This window comes from Balaenoptera borealis, assembly GCF_965194805.1.
Source record: "Balaenoptera borealis genome assembly, chromosome: 8".
In the NCBI taxonomy this organism is placed as follows: domain Eukaryota; kingdom Metazoa; phylum Chordata; class Mammalia; order Artiodactyla; family Balaenopteridae; genus Balaenoptera; species Balaenoptera borealis.
The window spans coordinates 32251794-32275692 of record NC_138865.1 but is presented as its reverse complement, the minus strand read 5'-3'; the positions used below and the strand labels follow the sequence as shown (position 1 = coordinate 32275692).

At 37.7% G+C, this 23899-nt stretch overlaps 1 protein-coding gene across 17 annotated transcripts in view; it reads left to right on the top strand.

The window, feature by feature from the left end:
- Positions 1-2796: 2796 nt before the first annotated feature.
- LOC309632884 (V-type proton ATPase subunit B, brain isoform-like) overlaps positions 2797-23899 on the top strand; it is a 109609-nt gene continuing 88506 nt past the window's right edge. For 9 of the 17 annotated variants that reach the window (XM_082400865.1, XM_082400867.1, XM_082400866.1 and 6 more), the window contains exon 1: positions 17586-17767. In XM_082400865.1, coding sequence (XP_082256991.1) covers positions 17683-17767 — 85 coding nt within the window. In that variant the 5' untranslated portion in view covers positions 17586-17682. Of the gene's footprint in view, positions 2901-9054; positions 9171-15670; positions 15763-17584; positions 17768-23899 lie in introns of those variants that run through there. The other 8 variants (XR_014247109.1, XR_014247110.1, XR_014247112.1 and 5 more) reach the window with 8 other exon arrangements.

Below are 23899 nucleotides of genomic sequence, written 5' to 3'. Positions count from 1 at the left end.
CCAGACGCGCAGGCTCAGTAGTTGTGGCTCACGGGCCCAGTTGCTTCGTGGCATGTGGGATCTTCCCAGACCAGGGCTCGAACCCATGTTCCCTGCATTGGCAGGCAGATTCTCCACCACTGCACCACCAGGGAAGCCCTCCCCAAAGATTTTTATTGTTCCGTTATAAACTTGCCCTCCCACCCCTCTTTGCTCTTCCCATCAACTGACCATTAGACATGATGCCATTAGACATGAGGTTAATTTGCATAGAGAATTTTATATAAATAGAGTCATACAGTATATATTGTTTTTTGCCTGGTTTCTTCCACTGCATAATTATCATGTAATTAATCCACATTCTTGCACTTATCTATAATGTATTTATTTTTATTATCGACTATTCTACTATATGGATTTACCACAGTTTGTTTATCCTTTCCCTTACTGATAAATATTTGTGTTGTTTCCAGGTTAGGCATTATAAATAAAACATTTGCTGTCATTAATCTTTTTAATTTTAGCCATCTAACAGGTGTGTAGAAGAATACCATTGTGACTTTTGTTTGCATTTCCCTAATGACTATCATATAGAATAGCTTTTTATGTGCTAAATTGTGTTACATATATCTTTGGTAAAGTGTCTATTCAAAATTTTTGGCCACTTTTTCAAAAGGTGGGTTTTTTAATTTGTATTATTATTTTAAAAAATTAAAGTATAATGACACACAACATTATATTAGTCTCAGGTGTACACATAATGATTCAAAATTTGTATATATTGCAAAATGATCATTGCAATAATTCTAGTTAACATCCGTCACCATACATAGTTACAAAATTGTTTTTTCTTGTATTGACAACTTTTAAGATTTACACTCTTAGCAACTTTCAAATATGCTCTACAGTATTATTAACTATAGTCTCAGTGCTGTAGTTGACATTCTAATGACTTATTTATTTTATAACTGCAAGTTTGTACCTTTTGATCCCCTTTACCTATTTCATGCATACCACCATCCCCCACCTCTGGCAACCACTAATTTGTTCTCTAAATCTATAACCTTGTTTTGTTTATTTGTTTGTTTCTGTTTTCCTTAGATTCCACATATAGGTAAGATCATATGGTATTTGTCTTTCTCTATCTGACATATTTTTCTTAGCATAATGCCCTCAAGGTCCATCCATGTTATCTCAAATGTCAAGATTTCTTTCTTTTTTTATGACTGAATAATATTTCATTGTGTATATATATATATATTTTTATACATTCATTCATCAGTGGACACTTTGTTTCCATATCTTGGCTATAGTAAATAATGCTGCAATGAACATGGGGGGTGCATATATCTTTTCGAGTTATTGTTTTTATTTTCTTTGTCTAAAAACCCAGAAGTGGAATTGCTGGATCCCATGGGAGTTCCAGTTTTAATTTTTTGAGTAACCTCATACTGCTTTTCACAATGGCTATACCAATTTACTTTCCCACCAAGAGTGCAGAGGGGTTCCCTTTATTCCACATTCTTGCCAATGCTTATCTCTTATGTTTTTGGTGATAGCCATACTAACAGGTGTAAAGTGATATCTCCTTGTGGTTTTGATTCCCATTTCCCAGTAATTAGTGATATTGAGCATCTTTTATGTGCTACCTGTTGGCCATTTGAATACCTTCTTTGGAAAAATGTCTTTTCAGATTCTTTGTTCATTTTGTAATTGGATTATTTGACTTTTCTGCTATTCAGTTGCATGAGTTCCTTACATATTTTGGATATTAACTCCTAATCAAATGTGTGGTTCGCAAATATTTTTTCCCATTCCATAGGTTGCCTTTTCATTTTGTTTATTATTTCCTTTGGTGCTCAGAAGCTTTTTAATTTGATATAGACTCACTTGTTTGTTTTTTATTTTGTTGCTTGTGCTTTAGGTGTCATATCCAAAAAAATCATTGCCAAGATCCTTGTGAAGAAGGATTTTTTTATGTTTTCATCTGGGAGTTTTATGGAAGCCTGGTTTCAGAGCTTACATTCAAGTCTTTAATCTATTTCGTGTTAATTTCTGTGTATGGCGGAAGACACTGGTCTTGTTTTATTCTTTTCCGTGTGGTTGTCCAGTTTCCCCAGCACCATTTCTTAAAAAGACTGTCCTTTCCCCATTGTATATTCTTGGCTCCTTTGTTACAAATTAATTTACCATATACATGTGGGTTTATTCCTGGTCTCTCTATTTTGTTCCATTAATCAATGTATCTTTTTTTTATACCAATGTATATCATAGTTTTGATTACTATAGCTTTGTAATATAATTTGAAATCAGGGAGCATGATGCCTCCAGCTTTGTTCTTCTATCTCAAGACTGGTTTGGCTATTTGGGGTCTTTTGTGATTCCATACAAATTTTAGAATTTTTTGTTCTATGCATGTGAAAAATACCATTGAAATTTTGATGAGGACTGCACTGAACCTGTAGATTGCTTTGAGTAGTATGGACATTTTAACAATATTAATTTTCCCAACCCATGAGCACAAAATATCTTTTTCTTTGTTTCCTCTTCAACTTCTTTCATTAATGTCATAGTTTTCAGTGTACAGGTCTTTCACCTCCTTGGTTAATAAAAGTGTGGGCATCCTTGTCTTGATCCTGACCTCAAAGGAAACTCTTTCAGCTTTCCACCATGGTGTATGATGTTAGCTGTGGACTTGTTCTATAAGCCCTTTATTATGTTGAGCTATAGTCCCTCTATACCCATTTTGTTGAGAGTTTTTCTTAAATGAATGTTGAATTTTGTCAAGTGCTTTTTTTCTGCGTCTATTGAGATGGTCATGTGATTTTTATCCTTCAATTTGTTAATGCAGTGTGTCACATTGATTGATTTGTGGATATTGAACAATCCTTGCATCCCTAGAATAAATCCCAGTTGCTCAGGTATGTGATTCTATTAATTACTGTAGAATCTTGTTTGCTAATGTCTTGTTGAGGATTTTTGCATCTATGTTTACTGTTCATCAGGGATTAAATCTTTGGGAAAGAAATGGGTGATCCAAAATGATTAGGTTATAAAACATGTTCTTATTAGATTCTTGTATTTATTTTTATTAGTCATTATATGAGCCATTTATTGATTTTATTTTTTTGGCATCCTTTTCTGGTTTTGGTATCAGGGTAATGCTGGCCGCCTAAAATGAGTTTCAAAGTGTTTCCACTTCTATTTTTTGGAAAATTTTGAAAAGGATTGGTATTAATTCTTCTTTGAATGTTTGGTAGAATTTACCAGTGAAGTCATCTGGTTCTGGACTTTTTTGTTGGGATATTTTTGATCACTAATTCAATCTCTTCTTGGTTTGTTCAAATCTTATTATTGGGTTTTAAGAGTTCTTTATATGTTCTTTATAGATACCAGTTCTTTATCAAATATGTTACTTACAAGTATTTTCTCCAGTCCATGGCTCCTATTTCGATTTTCTTCACTGTGAATGCTTTTTTCAAAGAGCAGACATTTTTATCATGATGAAGTCCAGTTGATTGATTTTTTTCTTTTATGTATTGTGATTTTAGTGTCATATCAAAGAAATATTTGCCTAACCCAAGGTCACAAAGATTTTCTCCTATGTTTTCTTGTAAAAGTTGTATAATTTTAGGTTTTACAATTAGGTCTACAATCCATTTTGAGCTAACTTTGGTATAAAGTGTGAGATATGAATGAAAATTTATTTTTTGTTTACACAAGGATCAAATTGCTCCAGGACTATTTGTTGAACAGACGATCTTTTCTCTACTGAGTTGCCTTTGTAGCACAAAATCAAAACTATTATGTCATATGAGTTTTGCCCAAACCCAGTCAGATTCCCATCTTGAAAATCCACCTTAAACCATTGGAGTTCAGACCCCTAATCTTGTAAATATGTTCCCACAACTCCTGCTTCTGATAACTGCTAAGATTCTGCCAAGGTGGTGTTCTCACTCGCTGATGGAGGTTTAAAAAACTTAGCGGTGCCTCATGGAGAGATAACCAACTGACAAATTCCAACCCAATTTGATAATTTCTTTATTTTAAATTGAAATAATTATTTAAGAATGTGTTTAGATAGGAGATATTATACTTTATTAGGGTTCATTTTGTCAGGTGTGATTTCACAAGGAATTTTTTTATCATAACTTAAGACTTACTGTTGTGAAAACTATTTGACAGTAGCTTTTGAAAAGCACAATTAGTCAAATTTGCACTTAAAATTATAATTCTTTTATTTTTAAATTAGAACTGTTTATCCTTTAATATTTAATAAGGACTTCATAGGAGTGCTTCTCACTTTTATTTGTTTATTCATACAAAAATTACTTTTGGGAAACATTAGTTTGTAACACTGCAACAAGAAACTACAGGAACTATAGGACTAAAAACAGTAACATTTGGTCACAGCAACTCGTGGCAAACATAATATAAACTACAGCTTAGAGACCACGATGGTATAGATTAAATCTTTGGGATAGAAATGAGTGATCCAAAATGCATTAGGTTATAAAACATATTCTTATTAGATTCTTGTATTTATTTCTGTTAGTAATTATAAATATAAGCCATTTACTGAAGTCTCATGATATTTCTAGCCGTGACCATTTTCCAGGAAGTGTTTTTATAAAATACACGTGATTTTATTCTCATATTAAAACTGTGGATACTGAGGGCTTCCCTGGTGGCGCAGTGGTTAAGAATCCGCTTGCCAATGCAGGGGACACGGGTTCGAGCCCTGGTCTGGGAAGCTCTCACATGCTGCGGAGCAGCTAAGCCTGCAAGCTACAACTACTGAAGCCCGCGCCTAGATCCCGTGCTCTGCAACAAGAGAAGCCACCGCAATGAGAAGCCTGCGCACCGCAAGAAAGGGTAGCTCCCGCTTGCCGCAGCTAGAGAAAGCCCACGAGCCCAAGGCAACCAAAAATAAAATAAATAAACATAAATAAATTTTTTTTAAAATGTGGATACTGAGATTTAGAGAGCTCTGGTGAGGAGCAGAGCTCCAACGCCTTCCTTGTCTCCTATCCTGTTGGGCTCTGTACCCTCTCCTTCCCTAGGTCCACAGAGCCTCAAGTCTATTGAAACTGATTTGGTCCTCTCTGCTCAATGTCAACCTGCCTGTTTTCTTTGTTACTTCTTTGCTCTAATACACTACCCAGATCGTGGCTTGGAGGATTTGTATGCAGGGTTATTTACCATCCACAATTAGGAAACCCCTCCCCGTGTGTTCTTCGGTCTCTGGCCATGGCGTTGGCAGTAGCCTGGGCTCACTCTCACTTATCACTGAGCCTCTGATTGGAGTCCTGGCGGCCGAGGCACTGTCACTCATGACAGCACAGCCTTTCTCCTTCGATACTTTCATAATCTGAAAATGAAATGCACATCTTTCACTGGTAGATTAGAAATAGAATTTTCTTCTCTACTTTTCGTTTGCAGACTAGGTTTTAAAGCCTCAAGTGACTGTGTGAACTTTATCTTGTCTCTGCCAGCTGTCTGCATCAGCAGCATGGGGTGACTTTGGTTGCCAGACCTTTCTCATGCTATCCACCCATCAAATGGCTTCAACCCAGGGTCCCAGGAGTGTGTTGGTTTCCTGAGGAACAAAATCCTATCTTCCAATAGAACTCTTACTTCCAGCTACTCACTGGCACATACAGAGTCATACAGAGTTTGTAAACCTAGCTTTTCTTCTTACTACTTGGAGATTAATCCTATAATGCCCTCATTCTTCCAGAACAATAGTTCTCCACATGAGAATTAAACAATTGCTTCTTTAAGCCACATTGAGCCACATCTGGCAGGAAATGTTGTACTGAAAATTGGAAGATCTAACTGGTGGCTGGATTTGACATCGCTGAGTCTTTTGTAATATCCTCTGCTTCATTTTGCTGAGAAATGAAAGTTTGCATTAGGTGGTCTGGAGTTGTGAAACACAAATGTGGACATATGGAAAAAATTCTCAAAGCTCTTTTTATTTTTCTTGAAGTGACAATATTGCCTTATGTTTAAATCCATTGAGTAGAATAATATTACTTATTTAAAAGCCTACATATTTTCAGCTTTATAATATCAGGCATGCCTATGGAAAGAAGCCTTTCATCAGAGAGGGGAAATAGTGAGTATTTAGAATGACGATTGTAATTTTAGCAGTTTAACTGGGATTTTTTATTTTTTATTATTTGGTTAAAGGGCCAGATAGTAAATATTTAGGCTCTGTGGGCCTGCAACTACTGAACGCTGCCACTGTAGAGTGAAAGCAGCCTTGGACTGTACTTAATGAATGGGTGTGGCAGTGTTTCAATGAAACATTGTTTAGACAGGAACAAAGCAGATTTGGACCTCATGCCAGTTTGTTGACCCTTACCGTAGAAAAAACTCTCAGTTTCACATTCTTTTTTTATATCCCCATGACCCTCCTTTTTAAAATCATCTGCCATCTATACGGTGCAGTGCAATGTTAGGTTGCCAGATTTATGTTTGTTGATTGTAAGTATGTCTCCCAAACTATATATTTATATGAAATTCAAATTTATCTGGGCATGGTGTATTTTACCTGGCAACCCTATCCCAGTGACCTTTTTCCCACATATTCCACCTTAATTTGGAGCTTGATGTCCTTCCCTAGATCAAAATCTTCTTTGGAAAATGTCTGAAGTTCTTAAAGATCAGCTGAGGGGGAATTTAGGGCCACACTGCCTTTCCTACAATTGCCTTTGTTGCATGTTAGGAACAATAATGAAGGAAAAGGAACAAAGTTTTTGTCTCAGGCTAAATACAAACACATCTGTACTTGTGCAAGAGAGGTTTGGTGGAGCCGTAATTTCCTTTCCATTCCCTGAACATCCGCCCTGGTCACAGGTTACCTATTGTTTCTAGGTAAGTGAATCCTGATGGAGTCAACATGGAGGACGATATTCAGAGAAGAGGGGTCTTAAAGGGACACCTATAAATAGTTTTAAATTTTAATGTTTGGTGGCATTATGATATGATACAGAAGAGAACCTACCTAGTACAGAGCAAATGCTTCAGTGCATACATGTTCATTATCATCCCCTAGTCCTTTAACATCCCAATTATTTCAATTCATTCAATATAAAATATTCAAAGAAAAATTCTGCCCATATACTTTGTACTTGCTTAATAAATAAGCATCATTAAAGTTAAAATTTAGAAGAATGAGACTATACAAGTCACAAAATCAAGGTATTATTTCAGTCATTCTAAATGATGTTGGTATTTGAGTTCAAGTTACATTGCACGCTGGCTCTGAAAGTGGCAGAATTATTTTCCAGAAAATGTTGGCAAAGATCTGCTAGGCTGTGAGAAGTTGGTTCTCATGTACTCTGGGCTGTGAGAGAACACTGTGTCTTTTCCCATAAACACGAGGGAAGGTGAACGGGCTCTGGGGACTTCTGATGGGGAAGATAATGAAAGGTGCCTTCATACCTCAGCTGTTCAGCACCATTAACCTTCCCAGTAATTGAAACACACAAAAGGGGGTGGTAAGTGAGAGGCCTCCCTCTCGTCTATGACCTGGCAGGTACAATTACTTAAGCCTTCAAATAAAGGAACGACTTTAGGTTCCTTTTCAACCATTCTTTACAAAAAAATCAACCAAAGCTTTTTGTTTTTTAACTCTAATGTTATAATCATTTCTTTCTTTTGATTTGTGCCTGTGGATTAAAGCATACCCAGCTCAATAAGGTGGGCATTTGTTATTTAATTAATGTAACTAATAAAGTCCACCATGTAGAAAAGGTTACAGCAACAAAAAAAAGAGGTCTTAAAGGTTTACCATAGGAGACCAATTTACGATTCAAAGTGGTTTTAGACTGACAGGCAAAAGTAAGATTTCATTTTCCACATGGAAATGAAAAATACAAATGCAAAATTTTAATCTAGTTCAAGCTGAGGAATAACATCATATTGTAATTACAATACAAGGAAAACGAACCTAATCCTATAAATGTGTGTATGGACATGAAGGAAACTAGTTTTCATCAGTTATGTCAATGACATAACAATAGAGCAATGGAAGTGTGTGTGTGTGTGTGTGTGTGTGTGTGTGTGTAGGGAGTTGTTATTAACACTTCTCTATGCGAATTATACATGTACATATAAGAATGTATTTCTGTGGTAAGACAAGAACATCTAGAAAAGCATTTTAAAAAGTAGTTATCTTTGCAAAAGCTAAAAGTTCCTATAATTAAAAAGCAAGTCATCCAGCTCATGTCACATACTCACAGTATCATCCAGTGGCATTTATATCAAAACTTGCTATTATAAGTTAGATTCTATTTGCCTTTGAATCTACTTGAATTATGCAGCCATTATTTAAGCAAAATTACAAAAATGTTAAATGTTTCTATTATCTAAATCAAGATGAAACAAAGATATTTCAAAGTTTCTGATACAATTTTTTTTTCTTTTTTAAAGGGGAAGAGGAGGAAATGAGTCTTTTTTGTTTTAAATTGATTGTTGATTGATTGCTATGTTGGGTCTTCGTTTCTGTGCACGGGATTTCTCTAGTTGCGGCAAGCGGGGGCCACTCTTCATCGTGGTGCCCGGGCCTCTCACTATCGTGGCGTCTCTCGTTGCGGATCACAGGCTCCAGACGCGCAGGCTCAGTAGTTGTGGCTCACGGGCCTAGTTGCTCCGCAGCATGTGGGATCTTCCCAGACCAGGGCTCGAACCCGTGTCCCCTGCATTAGCAGGCAGATTCTCAACCACTGCGCCACCAGGGAAGCCCTCTGATACAATTTTAAGTGAAAATGGTGAGAAAGTGAAGCTGCCAGATGGCAAATATTTAATTTCTGCTCAGTTTTCTTCCATCACAAATACCCTGTGCTGGGCAGAGACTGAGGTCTAAATGGTCCTCATTCTTCACGCTCCTGGATTCACCCTCTTTGCCACATGGCTTTTCAGCTCCTTTTACTGAAGAGGCAGAATCTGTTCTCCCGACCCTTGATCCCGAGTTAGGTTATGAGATTTACTTCGGTCAATGGAATGCCAGCTGATGTGACACACGAAGATCAGAACAGACTTGTATTTTTCTGCTTCTTCTCTTAGTTCTGTGCCACCGCGGTGAGAGGTGCCTGGGTTTGTTTGCTGCGCAATGATACACAAGTCCAGTCATCTCAGATGGGGCCATTCTCCATCAGCGGACAACAGCCTCCCCAAGGCAGGTGTGCAGGAGACCAGAACACCTGCTGAGCCAAGAGTGTGGTCTTGAGACCCCTGAGCTCAGTAAAGTGGTGTCTGCCACTGAGGTTTCTGGTTGATTCACAGCATGATTATGGCAGTAAATAACGGATATTGCTGCTTATGTTTTTTAACTCCCATTTTTCAGTTACATTTCTATTTGGAATAGTGTGGTAAAGTAGATGTCAATGGATTCAATGTTTTTCTAGAGTTTCTGTATTCCTTTTTAAAAACAGCTTTGAGATATAATTCACCTACTGTACAATTCACCTACTTAAAGTGTCCAATTCAATTGTTTTTTTGTATATTCTCAAAGTTGTGCATTCATCTCCACAATCTATTTTATCAATTTTATTGATAAAAAAAATTTTGGAAATTTTATCAATTTCCAAAAAAAGAAATCTTTCTTTTTCTAGCCTACAAGTCTCCCATCTCCCACAGCCCCAAGCAAACACTCATCTACTTTCTGTCTCTATAGGTTTGTCCTTTTTGACATTTCATATCAATGGGCTCATATAATATATGGTTCCTTATGACTAACTAATTTCACTCAGAGTATTTTCAAGATTCCTCTACATTGGAGTACTTCATTCATCAGTACTTCAGCCTAAAAAAAATCACTGGAATTATGGAATAAACTTAATCCTTAAGGGTGTATTTTTTTAATTAACCAGCACTATTACGAGTTCTCAGTCTTGTTTTCAATTTAAAAAGACTTTTAATGATAATCATTAAAATGCTTATGGTTGAATTTAGATTCAATTCTGTGCAATAAAATCAAATTGGTTATAACACAATAAAGGCCGTATATGAGAAGCCCATAGCTGATGTCATACTCTGCGCTTTTCCTCTAAGATCAGGAATAAGAGAAAGATGCCCACTCTCGCCACTTTTATTCAACATAGTATTAGAAGTCCTAGTCAGAGTAATTAGGCAAAAAAAAAAAAGGAAATCAGCAGCACCCAGCTGGAAAGGAAGAAGTAAAATTGTCAATATTTGCAGATGACATGATATTATATATAGAAAACTCTATAGACTCCACCAAAAAAACACTGTTAGAACTAATAAACAACTTTAGTAATGTTGCAGAATACAAAATCAATATACAAAAATTGGTTGCATTTCTATATGCTAGTAATAAAACAATACCACTTACAATTGCATCAAAAGAATAAAATACCTATGAATAAATTTAACCATGGAGGTGAAAGACCTGTACATTGAAAACTATAAGACACTGATGAAAGTAACTGAAGAAGACACAAATAAATGGAAAGATACTCTGTGGCTCATAGATTAGAAGAATTAATATTGTTAAACTGTCCATACTACCAGAAGCAATCTACAGATTCAATTCAATCCCTATCAAAATTCCAATGGCATTTTACACAGAAACAGAGCAAAAAAATCCTAAAATGTGTAAGGAGCCACAAAACACCCTGAATAACCAAAGCAATCTTAAGAGAGAACAAAGCTGGAAGCATCATGCTTCCTGATTTTAAGTTATATTACAAAACTATGGTATGGTATTGGTATAAAAACAGGCACATGGATGAATGGAGCAGAATAGAGAGCTCAGAAATAAACGCACACATATATGGTCACTTAATTTATCACAAAGGAGCCAAGAATATACAATGGGGAAAGGACAGTCTGTTCAACAAATGGTGTTGGCAAAACTGGACAGCCACATGCAAAAGAATAAAACTAGACTACTACCTTATACCATACAAAAATTAACTCAAAATGGAATAAAGACTTGAATTTAAGACCTGAAATCATAAAACTCCTAGAAGAAAACATATACGGTAAGCTCCTGGACATTGGTCATGGCCATGATTTTTTGGATATGACACCAAAAGCAAAGGCAATAAAAGTAAAAATAAACAAGTGAGACTACATCAAACTAAAAAGCTTTTGTACAGTAAAGGAAACCATCAACAAAATGAAAAGGCAACCAATTGAATGGGAGAAATATTTGCAAATCATGTATCTGATAATGGGCTAATATCTAATATATATAAAGATCTCGCACAACTCAATAGCAAACAAACAATCTAATTAAAAATGGGCAAAGGATCTGAATAGACATTTTTCCAAAGAACACATACAGGGCTTCCCTGGTGGCGCAGTGGTTGAGAATCTGCCTGCCAATGCAGGAGACACGGGTTCGTGCCCTGGTCTGGGAAGATCCCACATGCCGCAGAGCAACTGGGCCCGTGAGCCGCAATTACTGAGCCTGCGCGTCTGGAGCCTGTGCTCCACAACAAGAGAGGCCGCGATAGTGAGAGGCCCGCGCACCGCGATGAAGAGTGGCCCCCGCTTGCCACAACTAGAGAAAGCCCTCGCACAGAAACGAAGACCCAACACAGCCATAAAAAAATTTAAAAAAAAAAAAAAAAAAAAATTAAAAAAAAAAAAAAAAAAAAAAGAACACATACAGTTGACCAACAGGTATAGGAAAAGATGCTCAACGTCACTAATCATCAGGGAAATGCAAATCGAAACCACAATGAGATATCACTTCACACCTGTTTGTATGATTATCATCAAAAGATAAGAAATAACAAGTGTTGGCAAGGATGTGGAGAGAAGGAGACACTTGTGCACTCTTGGTGGGAATGTAAATTGGTACAGACAGTATGGAAAATAGCATGGAGTTTCCTCAAAAGATCAAAACTGGGACTACCATATTATCCAGCAATTTCACTTCTGTGTATTTGTACAAAGAAAATGAAAACACTAACTCCAAAAGATATATGCACACCCATGTTTATTACAGAATTATTTGCAATAGTTGAGACATGGGAACAACTTCAGTGTTCATTGATGGGTGAATGGCTAAAAAAATGTGATACACACACTGGAATACTATTGAGCCATTAAGAAAAAGGAAATTTTTCCATTTGTGACAACATGGAGGGACTTCGAGAGCATTATGCTAAGTGAAATAAGTTAGAGAAAGATACCTATGGTCTCACTTATATGAGTAATCTTAAAAAGAAAAAAAAGGAGCTCATAAATACAGAGAAGAGATAGTTGGTTGCCAGACTGGGGGGGTGGGGATGGGGGTGGGAAGTAGGTGACATGAGTGAAGGGGGTTCCAAAGGTACAAATTTCCAGTTATAAAATAAATAAGCCACAGGGATGTAATGTATAGCATGGTGAATATAGTTATTAATACTGTATTGCATATTTACAAGTTGCTGCAAGTAAATCTTAAAAGTTCTCATCACAAGAAGAAAGAAAAAAATCTGTGACTGTGTATGGCGATTGATGGTAACCAGACTTACTGTGATGTTCATTTTGCAATACACACAAATGTCCAATCATTGAATTGTACACCTGAAACTAATATAGTGTTCTATGTCAATTATACCTCAATAGAAAAATTCTTAGGTCAAGATCAGATGTTGATTTTAATTTTAAATTAGAAAAGGACTTTTAAGGATCCACTCAACTCTGCCTTCTTCTTCCTACCCCAAAGAAGTAAAGAAAAATTGTGACCTTTTATGCCTTTCATAAAATTAGAAATTTTGTTTAAAGGGTATAATATATCTCAATTTAAAAAGTTTAAAAAAAAAAAAGAATTTTTTTTCCTGGACACTCATGTAGTTGATTCTGTGAATTTATCCTTCTTTGTGATATGATAGAAGGAAGTTCTAGAATCTCCCTTTTCTCTATATGTATGCACCTCAGCTGCTGCCATCAGTGGACATGTGTGCAAGATGATATTGGAGACTGTGGTGCTTGAATTGGGTAGAATGCTGGACAGCTGACTCTGCACTTCATTTTAACGTTAAGCCTCTCTGATTCTACTTGTGCCAGAATGTCAGGAAAAGTGTGTTGTTTATGCGCAATCCTGTGAAATGTTTATTAAGCACTTTTGGAAATACCATGCAGTATTGCTTTTATACTTCAAGTTCTTAGTTGTGGTTTGTTCTATCTTAGATACCAGTGTTTGTGAGTCCCCAAAAGTCCTCCTGGGTTGAAATGGGCTGAATTGGAAAGAAATATTATAAGCAGATAAGGTAGGGGGTCTATGGAGAAAGAAAACCAGGCATGGCTTTCTGGACATAAGAGAACACCTATTCATTTAGTACAAGCCATTTTGTGATCTAAGCCTGGCCAGAGTGCTTGCCCTTGAACAGGTCTCAGTAATTAAGGATCTTAAGGGAAAACAAGAATGCTGACTGTTATCAGGCAAGAGAAGTAGCACTAGTAATAATGTATGAGTTGTAAAGACTTCCAGTTCTGTTTCCATGGTAAAGATGAGCCTGAAGCGCTCAACCACCAGGTCAGAGGGAACCTAAGGGATGATGGCGTTGACCTTTTCTGATCCTCCGGATTTCAATCAACTAAAGCCTGGGCTCTGCCTACCTCCCAAGCCCTTTCATGAATATACATGTACCCTTAGCTTAAAACTTCCCCAGTTTTGCTGTTTGGGGAGACACTGCTTTGGGAAAGATCCCTGGTGTTCTACTTACTTGCTGCAAGTAACAAATCCTTCCTTCTCTCACTCTTTGTCTTGGTTGTGTCTTTTGGCTCGACACCCACCAAGAGGCGAACCTAGTTTTTCGGGTAACAATATGAGGCTGACTATTCTCTAGCTGAGATTTATGTAATTAGGTGCATAATCCTTTGGTTGTTAAAACCGGGGCTTCCAAGGGCTAGTTATAGGGAACATAGCTCATCAGAGATAACCTGCAAAGACACCGTGCAGTGTGTTTTTTATCACACATGTGACAATCCTTCTCCCTGCAGTCTGTCTCTCCATAATTGTTCTTCAGGATTTGTTGCCTGGGGGCTTATGGGAAACATGACTCCTAATAGAAATACTATTATATTTTATTCACAGTGTTCTTTCAGAGGATTTAATGATAAATCTATTCCCATTACAGGAGTAAAGTGAAATGTATTCCCAGATTTAGATAAAACACGCAGAAATAATTTACAGGGAGAAAACTGCTGAATAAAGAAGAAAAATGAATGGAGTCATGTTTTGATCTATGGAGAGCATTGAGAAAGGATTTCATTTGGGTGGGGTGAGTTGATCCTTCCTCTTCTCGGTAGGGAATCCTGAGTGCACAGACTGCTCCCAGGTGAGCAGGAAAACAGAAGACTTTGGTCAGGAAATGCCAAGGGTGTAGTTTCACTTAGAATATACTTTCCTAGGCAGCCTGTCTGCACTTACACATATGAGGGTCCACACACTTCTGAACATCGGCAGTTGATTTCTTGTCTTTTATTTGTGACGTGTGCTGATTTCAAGTTCTCTTTTGTGTTTGGTGTGAACTCTGCAGACACATACATATATGCGCGTGCGTGATTTGTGGGGTTTGAATCATCACTTATAGAAATGTGCAAGATTAGATCTACACATTTTCTTCACCTTTCCTTTCTTTTGATTTTTTAAAATTTAATTTAATTTTATATTGGAGTATAGCTGATTTACAATATTGTGTTAGTTTCAGTTGTACAGCAAAGTGATTCAGTTATACATATACATGTGTCCATTCTTTTACAGATTCTTTTCCCATATAGATTATGACAGAATGTTGAGTAGAGTTCCCTGTGCTATACAGTAGGTCCTTGTTGATTATCTGTCATCTTTCTTACATAAAAGAGCAAAGGGCTGTGGAAACAGGTCACAGAATGCAGCGGACTGCCCCTGGCCTGCAGGGATTTAGCTTGGAGGCCTTGGCGGTCCCGTTAGGCATCCTTTCTCCTCTGAGCCTGGAGCTCTAGCATCAGCCTACCTGATCCAGCGCCCTGTGGATGAGCATGGTGTTAAGTACTTGACATTCATTTTCTCCTGTAACCCTTGGATCAGTTCTCTGCTGGTCAGACTTCTATTATCTTATGAAACAGACAACGAAGCTGAGGATCACAGATGCTGAGCAGCTGCCGGGGGTCTCACGGGTGGGTACCAACTCCCAGGGCAGCTCTGGGGCTGGTACGTGGAATGCTCAGCAGTTTCCATCCCTTTGTGGGGGTTTCAGACCTGTAATTTCATCATGGCTCTATGACTGGCTATCATCACCATTCTACAAACAAGAAAAGTGAAGCACAAAGCCACGAAGTCTCCAGCGAAAGAAGGCAGCTGGAAAGGGGTAAAACCAGGAGTCGCCTCAGCTGTCTGCTAGCAAGTCCCTGCTTTGGGCCCTGCTTTGCCTGGTCTCTTCAAGCCTCCTCACCTGGGGCTGCCCTTGTCTTGGAAGATCATGTAACAGCCCCAGTGCTGTCCAGTGGTCAATGCTGTGCACTGCACAAGGACATCTGCCTGCAAATCTCAATCCCTCGTGGGCTGTTTCATCTCTGACTTGGAAAATCCATCCTGAATGTCTGCTCAAGTAATTTACCAGCATTGTCCTTTTTGGTTTTAATTGACATCAATTATTGAGGCGCCTTCTAACCCATTTGAAATGGATTTCCCATGAACAACTGAATAGAGTTTTCCCAGGTGACAACTTTTCTGTTTCAGAGACCTGAGGGCCAGTGAGAAGGGGTTTCAGAGCTCAGCTGGCCTGGTCCAAGTCTGGCTTGCTTTGTGACACATCCATTAAACTCTCTGAGGTTAGTCTGTCTATCCATTAAATGGGCAGAGTAACATTTACTTCAAAGGAATGCTGTGACCATTTATTTAGATTACACACACACACACACACAGACTGTCTGTTGTATAGGCTTTAAAAAATATTAGACACTTAATGTAAATCATTAATTTATATTCGCTTTAAAAATTAGAAATACCATATTCAGGTTCTGGGACATGTATTAGGCACTAGGAAAATGTCTGACTAATAAATGAAGGTCACTCTACCGCTTGTGGCTTTTTTCAAGGTTCTAAATGCACCCTCCGAGCAAGCTTTGCTCAGTGTTTCCCAGGACCGCTGATTGATGGGGTGGGTGGGAAGAGTTCCTGATTCCCAGGGGCCCTGAGTAGGAGTGGAGAAAGCTGGAAAGTTGGGATCAGGATCTACATATTTGGGTCAAATTCTACTTGTAAATTCTGTGGCCTTGCCAAGCTATTTACATTTTCTATTCCTGTTTTTGTTTTTTACCCAGGTTGCAGAATAGAAATAATAAAAACAGCTTTTCTGCTTTGTTCTCAGGCATATAATGCCCTACTCAAGGTTAAAGTTACTTTCATCTTCTGATCACTTTGGATGGTGCAAGAATGCCTGGACACTGTTCCTAAGTCTCAGCACATTTGTCATGAGTCTGGTCACAGTTTTAGGAGAGTATTGATCCTAGTGATGCCATGCTCATACCTCCTTCATTTACATCTGCTGGCAGCCTCTTTAGGAAGTAGAGGAGGCCATGTGACTTACCTCAAGGTCATGGATCTTGAAATCCTTCTTCCTCCATGGGCCATCAGGCCTCTATCTGTATACTCTGAAACAATTTATCTATTTATCTGCTTATCTATCTATCCATTTATTTATCTATCCATTTATTTATTTATTTAAGATGCCTTTTAGATTCCATCATTTTTCAATATGAACTTTTGGGTAATTGTATTAAAGAATTTGAATGGAAAGGAATACACATACAGTATATAGAAGTTGATTCAAAACTCTTCATTCTTCAATTAAGTGTATTCAGTTTACCCACTTAACATAACGTCACTTCCGTGATGATATTTGGAGTAAGATTCCTTCTCCCAGGATGCCAGTTTTTAGTTTTATATTCTCCCAGGATGCCAGTTTTTAGTTTTATATATCTGCTGACCACAATTCTCAAATCTCCAAGTAGGAATATACATAATAAAATGCTGACATTATAGTAGAAGTTGGGTCGGTGTTTTAATTAATTATTTTTTAATTTTAATTTTTTCCAGCTTTATTGAGATGTATTTTGACACATAACACTGTATATATAACCGTATATATTTCGAAATGATTACCATAATAAGGTTCTTTAGGTTTTTATTTTTAAATATGAATCATTAAATGAGTTGGGAAAACAAAAGCAGTCTTTTTTACAACAGTTCTCAGTACATGTAAATATTTTCTTCAAACCGGATTAGTTACTTGTCCTAAGTTCTTTTCAACCAAAAAAAAAAAAAAAAACTTACATTTTTCCTAGCATCAGTGTTAATGCTCAAGCATCATCAGCGTGGTGAAGCTCGGTCTCAGACTTAAGTCCACTGAACTGCTCAGCTGTTCAGAGTGGGAAACCTGCCGGTGAAGGAGCTAGGACCGCGGATTCGGATTCAGAGCGAGCGCAGGTTGAAGACCTTCACCGATTTGACTCGCACTTCCTCCCGCCACCGCCAGGCTCGCCCGGGACGCGTGGAGCTCGCAGCGCGGCGGGAGCGGGTAGGGGTGTGGCTGCAGGTTGGGGCTCCCGCCCCGCCGGCTGCGCGGGTTCGCCGAGCCCGGAGGAGGGAGCGCTAGCTACCCCGAGCGGCAGGGAGCTTGCAGACTCCGGCTCAGAGCAGCTGTCTGGACACCTTGGGTTTTGGGGTGGGGAGCCCCGGCGACTGTGAACATGGACTCCGCCGCGGGAGCCTGTCTCAGGATGCTCTTTCTTTTGTCTGCCCAGCCCTGGAGTACATTAGCAGCAGGGAATACTTGTGAGTACAGCAAATCTTTTAAAACTTATACTGTCAACTGAGAATTCGTGTTTTTTAAAAAAATAATTGAATTTTACAAATGGAATCACTGGTCTGCTTCTGAAAATGAGGCATTTAAAAAACATCGCAAAGTCCCAACGCTTGGATAGGATGGTTTACAATGGTTTTTCCACTTGTCAAGTCTGTAATACACAAAGCCTGTTTTGACTTGTCTGTGAGCTGAATTTTGTCTGTGTGCTGTTGTTTTGAAGATTCATTGAGAAAGCTCAAATTCTAGTAAAACCTAAAATTAGCATGAGAATATTGAGGCGGAGAGAGACCAGAGAGAGAATAGCAGGAGATGAGAGAAGAGCATGCCAATATGTCATTTATTTCTTTTTACTATGAATACATTTTGGAGGATTTATGTCAGAAAGGAAATCGTTGGCCGACCTGGCCGGGTCCTGCATTAGCGTAGATGTTTGCAGTCGGCGCCCTGCGGAATCGGGTACCAAGAAGTCGGGCGCTGCAGCGGCGGGCAGGCTCCGCAGCAGAGCCCAGGCGGCAAACCTGGTGAGTCCGCAGAATTACGAGAAGGATCGACCCCTCAGAATTAGAAGGCTTTTGCTTACAGGAAAAACATACCCTGCCATTCAGGTTCATTTGCAAGTGCACATGCTTGTATATCGTGATGTGCTGTGTTTCTCATTTTGTTGGTTCAGTGAAGATGTATTAACCTCTCAGTTCTGGACTGGCAATGTGAGTCTGATCTAAAGATGCTAGCCAAATTGATTCAGCCGACCTCAAGGCATTTTAATCTGGAAATCGGAAAAAGTTTTCGAAGTGTTATTCAGATTGAAATCTCCATCATAGGGCTTTTCTTTCCTTGAGGGATTGGAAGAAAGCCCCCTTAGTCCTACATCCACACCCCATCCCCCTCAAGAATTTTTTTAAAATCAGGTTGTAGGGAGTAAGGCAAGCTATTATGCATTTCAAGAAAGTGCTAGTAGGCACGTTAGAAACCGACCTTGCTGCTGGGGGTGGGGTGGGCTGGGGAACTCTGCCCTTACCAGGAAGTTTGTGCTACAGTGAAAAGCATTTTGTACAAATAGTTACCCTTCCAGCATTCATCCATATATGCCCCGAGGCTGTGATAAGTTTGTGTTGTCATCATTTAGTTTCAGCTCATTTAATGCCATATTATATGAGTCACTCCTGAAAATGAGCCTTAGTCTCCTTTAAGAAAATACTGCCCCGTGTTTCAGACAGAATTTTAATTTAGCTTTGGGCACAGTTTCCATGAATTAATTACAATGGAGGCATTTACATGAAAGCCTTAGGTCCTGCAGTAAAGCATTTATCACTTTGCTAAGAAATTAAAAATGTAGTACTAAATGATTTGCTAGTATAAAAGAATTGTAGAATAACTTAACCTAGTACACTGAGGTGCAATTAAAAAGTCACCAGAGGTCACTCTTACTTAAAGGAAACATGGCTTCAAAAATCCTTCCCTTAGAAGCAGAGTGCTGTGCTGCCTTTCTTGTCTCCTTAGTTGTGATTACAGGATATTGCAAGATCAGTTATTTTGATATTTCTTTATTTTCTGTTTGTATTTTACTCCCTGAAATCCACAGAGGTATCATGTTCTTCATACTGAGCATCTTTTTTAAGAGTCACATGCTCTGAGGTGCTCCATGTCTGAATCTCCAGGCAGATATCCTTTTCTGAATTGAATATATCTCTAAGCTCAGTTCGTCTGGGTCTCTGGCTGACTCTTCAAATGTCAATGCTAGTTTTCACTTTTCAGCCTCTGTTTTATTTAGATGTGTTTAGTACTCTGATGAAAAGTTCAGTAAGTTAAAAGTACCTATGTAAATTTGCATGGCTAAGAACATTTTAGATACTATAGAGTCCTTGATCACCGCAAAGATGGCTACTATAGTTGTTCAAGTGTCAAGTATATATTTAAATGTCTTTGCAGACTTAAAGATTCATAGAGGGTACACAAACTGTGTTTGATAATTGCTTGCTGATCTCATTTGACAGTATCCTTTGTGGCAGTAGAGGTAATTATAGTCTAGATTATAGACTATTATATTCTATATATTATAGTATTATAATATAGATTATTATATTATAATAATCTATATTATAGTATAATATTACATATATTACTATCGTATTATAGTCTAGATTACATATTATAGTAATATGTAATAGTCTAGATAGTCTATATAGTCTAGATTACATATATAATTACTATTATATATATAATATATATATTATATATATTACATATATTATTATTATTATAATATTACATATAATACTATCGTATTATAGTCTAGATTAGCTAATTTGACCAATTGGATTTTTCCTTAACTCTCGAATATTTGGGAGGTGTTTGTTTGTATGTGTAGATGTATATACAAGCAAGGTATTTCAAACCCATATTTGAAATTTGTTACTACATAAATCAAGGTAGAGGGTTCTTTTAGTCCTGTCCCATCATTTGAGAAATTCTAAAGAGGAGTTTGCCAGCCGGATGGGATTTAGGCTACCAACAAGAAATCACGAACACCAGCATTTGCTCAAGTCTTTTGATCGCTAACCTTTTATTCCTAAGAAGTGTTTTAAGAACTCAAGTAATCTTTTCAGACAAGACTTTAAAACTAACAAAAATGAAATATTCTTAAGCCCTGATAAAATAATGAGAACTGTATGTAAATTTTTAAAAAGGTAAAGATCTTCTCCCCAAAAGGATACAGTGACATTTTTCCTCTATTTACAACTGGTTCTCAGTAGTAAATTAGTCAGACGGGGGGGCGGGTGGGGGTCAACCTGGGTGAGGTTCTGGCATAAGACATACTCTCATACAGGACTTGGCTGAAACATTTGACATCTCAGAAATTATCCATGTTTTGACATGAATCTTTATAATTAATGGGAAATTTTAAGTCCGGAGGAGTCTACACAGGGCGAGAGTAATGTTTCTAAATAGCCAAAAACATGGGCTTTATTTTTTTTTCTCTTATTCTCTGTCTTTTTGAAGATAAAACAAGTTGAATGGACAGCATCCTCTAGGACCTGATATTTAAAAATTGTGCATCTCTACTTGGTCTGCCTTCTAGAACTCTTTGTACTTAGTCAAGATGAAAGTGTTATTCTAATGGAGTTATCCTCTTAAATGGAATGCAAGAGGAAAGTTAGAATATAGATTCCAAGTTAGAGCCCTGTTTTCCAGAAGTTGTTGTGCAGACAGTGGTTGGTTTGCTCACTTCCTACCATGAGCCACAAGTGGAAGAGGGCAGTAGCTCTCTGTTTTAGGATTATCCCTGTGAATCTACTATTTGTTTATGAACTTTCAGATCTTTTTGGGGGGGGGGGGAGGAAGAAGAGATATAATCTGAATAAGAAAATGTCAGTATTTTGATTGCATATTTAGTATTGTAAATCTGTCTCCTGGATCGCATGTCACTTTAAGGAGTAATGTTCACTCTTTCCCGATTAAGGAACAACAAAATTGGAAGTTAATTTATAGCTGAATTATTTTCCCCATATAAGTAAAGTACCAGCTATAGCTAGTAGCTGCTGTCCTCCCTAACTCTACTCCCCAGTGAAAAGAAAAAGGACTGAAGTCTCTGAAAAGGACTGAAGCCAGTGTTAGACATTTCAGCCGCTGTTGATGGTGATTATTTGACGTAAATGATGATATTTATAGACCCAGGGGTTCAATTTAGTGAGTGTTACACACTCATCCGCACCTTGTTAAATCTCAGTACTTGTAATTTTCTCTAGAAGTCTTCTTTTGTTTCCTTCCCCTGTCAAAAGTGCCCTTCTTGTTGTGAGAATAAAAGATGTATTTCTGGCCCACTCCAGGTGGGGCACACAACTTGAATCACTGTTCTAGGAGTGGTAATCAGGATTTGTTTTTATCCAACAATGTCTCCTCCCTGTTACGTCCTGCATATGTATGAGAGGTCTCTGCCCTTGGTTGGGGGAGCAGATCAAGCCCATTTTGTTGGCCAGCATGGGAGACAAACATGTGCTCTTCATGTAATACCTAGTGCTTGATCTAGGCAAATATATTAGCACCTCAATTTGAAGATTTGTATCAGATTTGAATCCTTTCTTCACTGGAGCAATGGCTCCTTATGTGCTAAAGTGTTACTGTGTCATCTTTAATGAAAGTTTATTAATATGATCCTCTAATAGATATTATCACACAATATTATTCTTTGAAAAGAAAAATAACATACACAGTATAATAGTGAGACACTTGTTGTATAAATTATCCTAACCCAATAACATGATTAACCTTAAGAATTTGGGATAAAAATACATGAATTGCAGAATGGAGGAACTGAACATAATGCTACAACTGCTAAGAAGTATAAAATCGTGAGAATTGATTTAAGTGAATGTCTAATAGTGTGTTTATCCAATGTCTCTTCTCAAGGGTATTGTTTGTCAGAACTCCTGTCATTTCAATGGGCACAGATTCTTTGTAATTATTTGCTAAGTGTCATCAACATATTCTATTGCTATGTGAGCACAGTCAATCTCAAGTAATGCCATGTGTGCTAAGACAATACAGTCCATAAAGAAGTTTTCACCTTGGGTAATATGGACTAAAATCCTGCTACTGTTTTAATTGGTGCAGGCTTTTTTTTGTCTCAATAGTGTGCTTAGTGGTTTTCTAGAGTGAGTCGAATCCTCCAAGTTAATCAGGATTATCCATGTGAATCTACTGTTTCTTTATGAATTTTCAGATCTTTGGGGAGGAAGAAGAGATATAATCTGAATAAGAAAATGTCAGTATTTTGGTTGATATTTAGATTGAATTACTTATGTCTACCTATTTCTGAAAGGCATTAGACCATATGTAATATGTTCCTTGGTTTAGGGAGGGAGCCTATCAGAAGATGTGCCCCTGGAGCAGGTGAATGGGGAATCCATTCGTGATTAGTGAAACATGTTGGGGAAAATGAGCATAGAATATGGAGAGAGGTATTTAGTAAGCACTGGAGCTTGGACTTGTTGGAAAGAGTCTTCAACAAACTGGTAAACGGACCGTTTTTTTTTTTAAATCATATTTGAATAAACTTCCCAGAAATACTGAGGTCAGAATATTTTTGAAAACTTCGGGAAAACAACAACATTTTTTTCTCCAAAAAAACTTACAAAGTCCATGTGACTATCAACACAGAGTGACAGGCAAGGCTAGAGCTGTGAGGGTGCTGAAGCTTATGCAACTGGGGGAGACTCTTTAAGCAAACAAACAAAATGACCCTAAAGACACATTATCAGTGGCCCTCCCACGCCTGAAAGCCTGTTCTGGGGAGAAGACTGGAGCTCAAGAATGTCTGCTCCTTTGAGTTGATTTGGAAAAAAAACCCCAAATCATTCAAGAGTACTAAATAAAGGACATATTCACGGGCAAAAATCTCAATTAACTGAGCAAATTTGAATTTGAATTTTTCCCTTTAAATCAAAATCAGAATTTGAATATAAAAGTATACTTATAAAAGTATAAAAGAGTTCAAACAATTTGGAATGAATAGATCCAGGGTTTGCCTGCAATTCTAATTCTAATCCTGAAAAACATATGAAATTAACCTCTGGATCTTCTTCCCACTTAACTTTTCAGAGCCTTTAAAGGCTTGGCTTCAACATACAAAGTTCTTCAGAGTAACTTCCAAAGTGTCCCCACTCAGTCTGCCTACCTGGGGCCCGTTGCGGTGCTGATTGCTATAGGCTCTGTTGCATCATATTGAATAACTTTTAAAAACTGAATTATTTATGTCTACCTATTTCTGAGAGGCAGGAAACCATATGTAATACGTTCCTTCAAAATATCATACTTGTTTTTTCCAGTTTGAGTTCTATGGCATAAGGTTAAAATCTGTGTGCTAATTAAAGTTATACACAACTTGTAAATACTGTAAAAACTAACACAACATTGTAAATCAACTAGACTCCAATGTAAAATAAAAAGTTAAAAAAAGAGAGGGTATGATAGAGTGACCTTTTGACATTGTGCAGGAACATTGTTTAATAGGCCCACATGATTGTTTAATTACCTAGAAGAATACACCCATGTCTGACTTGGTCATTTACCTTTTGATTGGAGTTTAGACGCTGAAATTGATG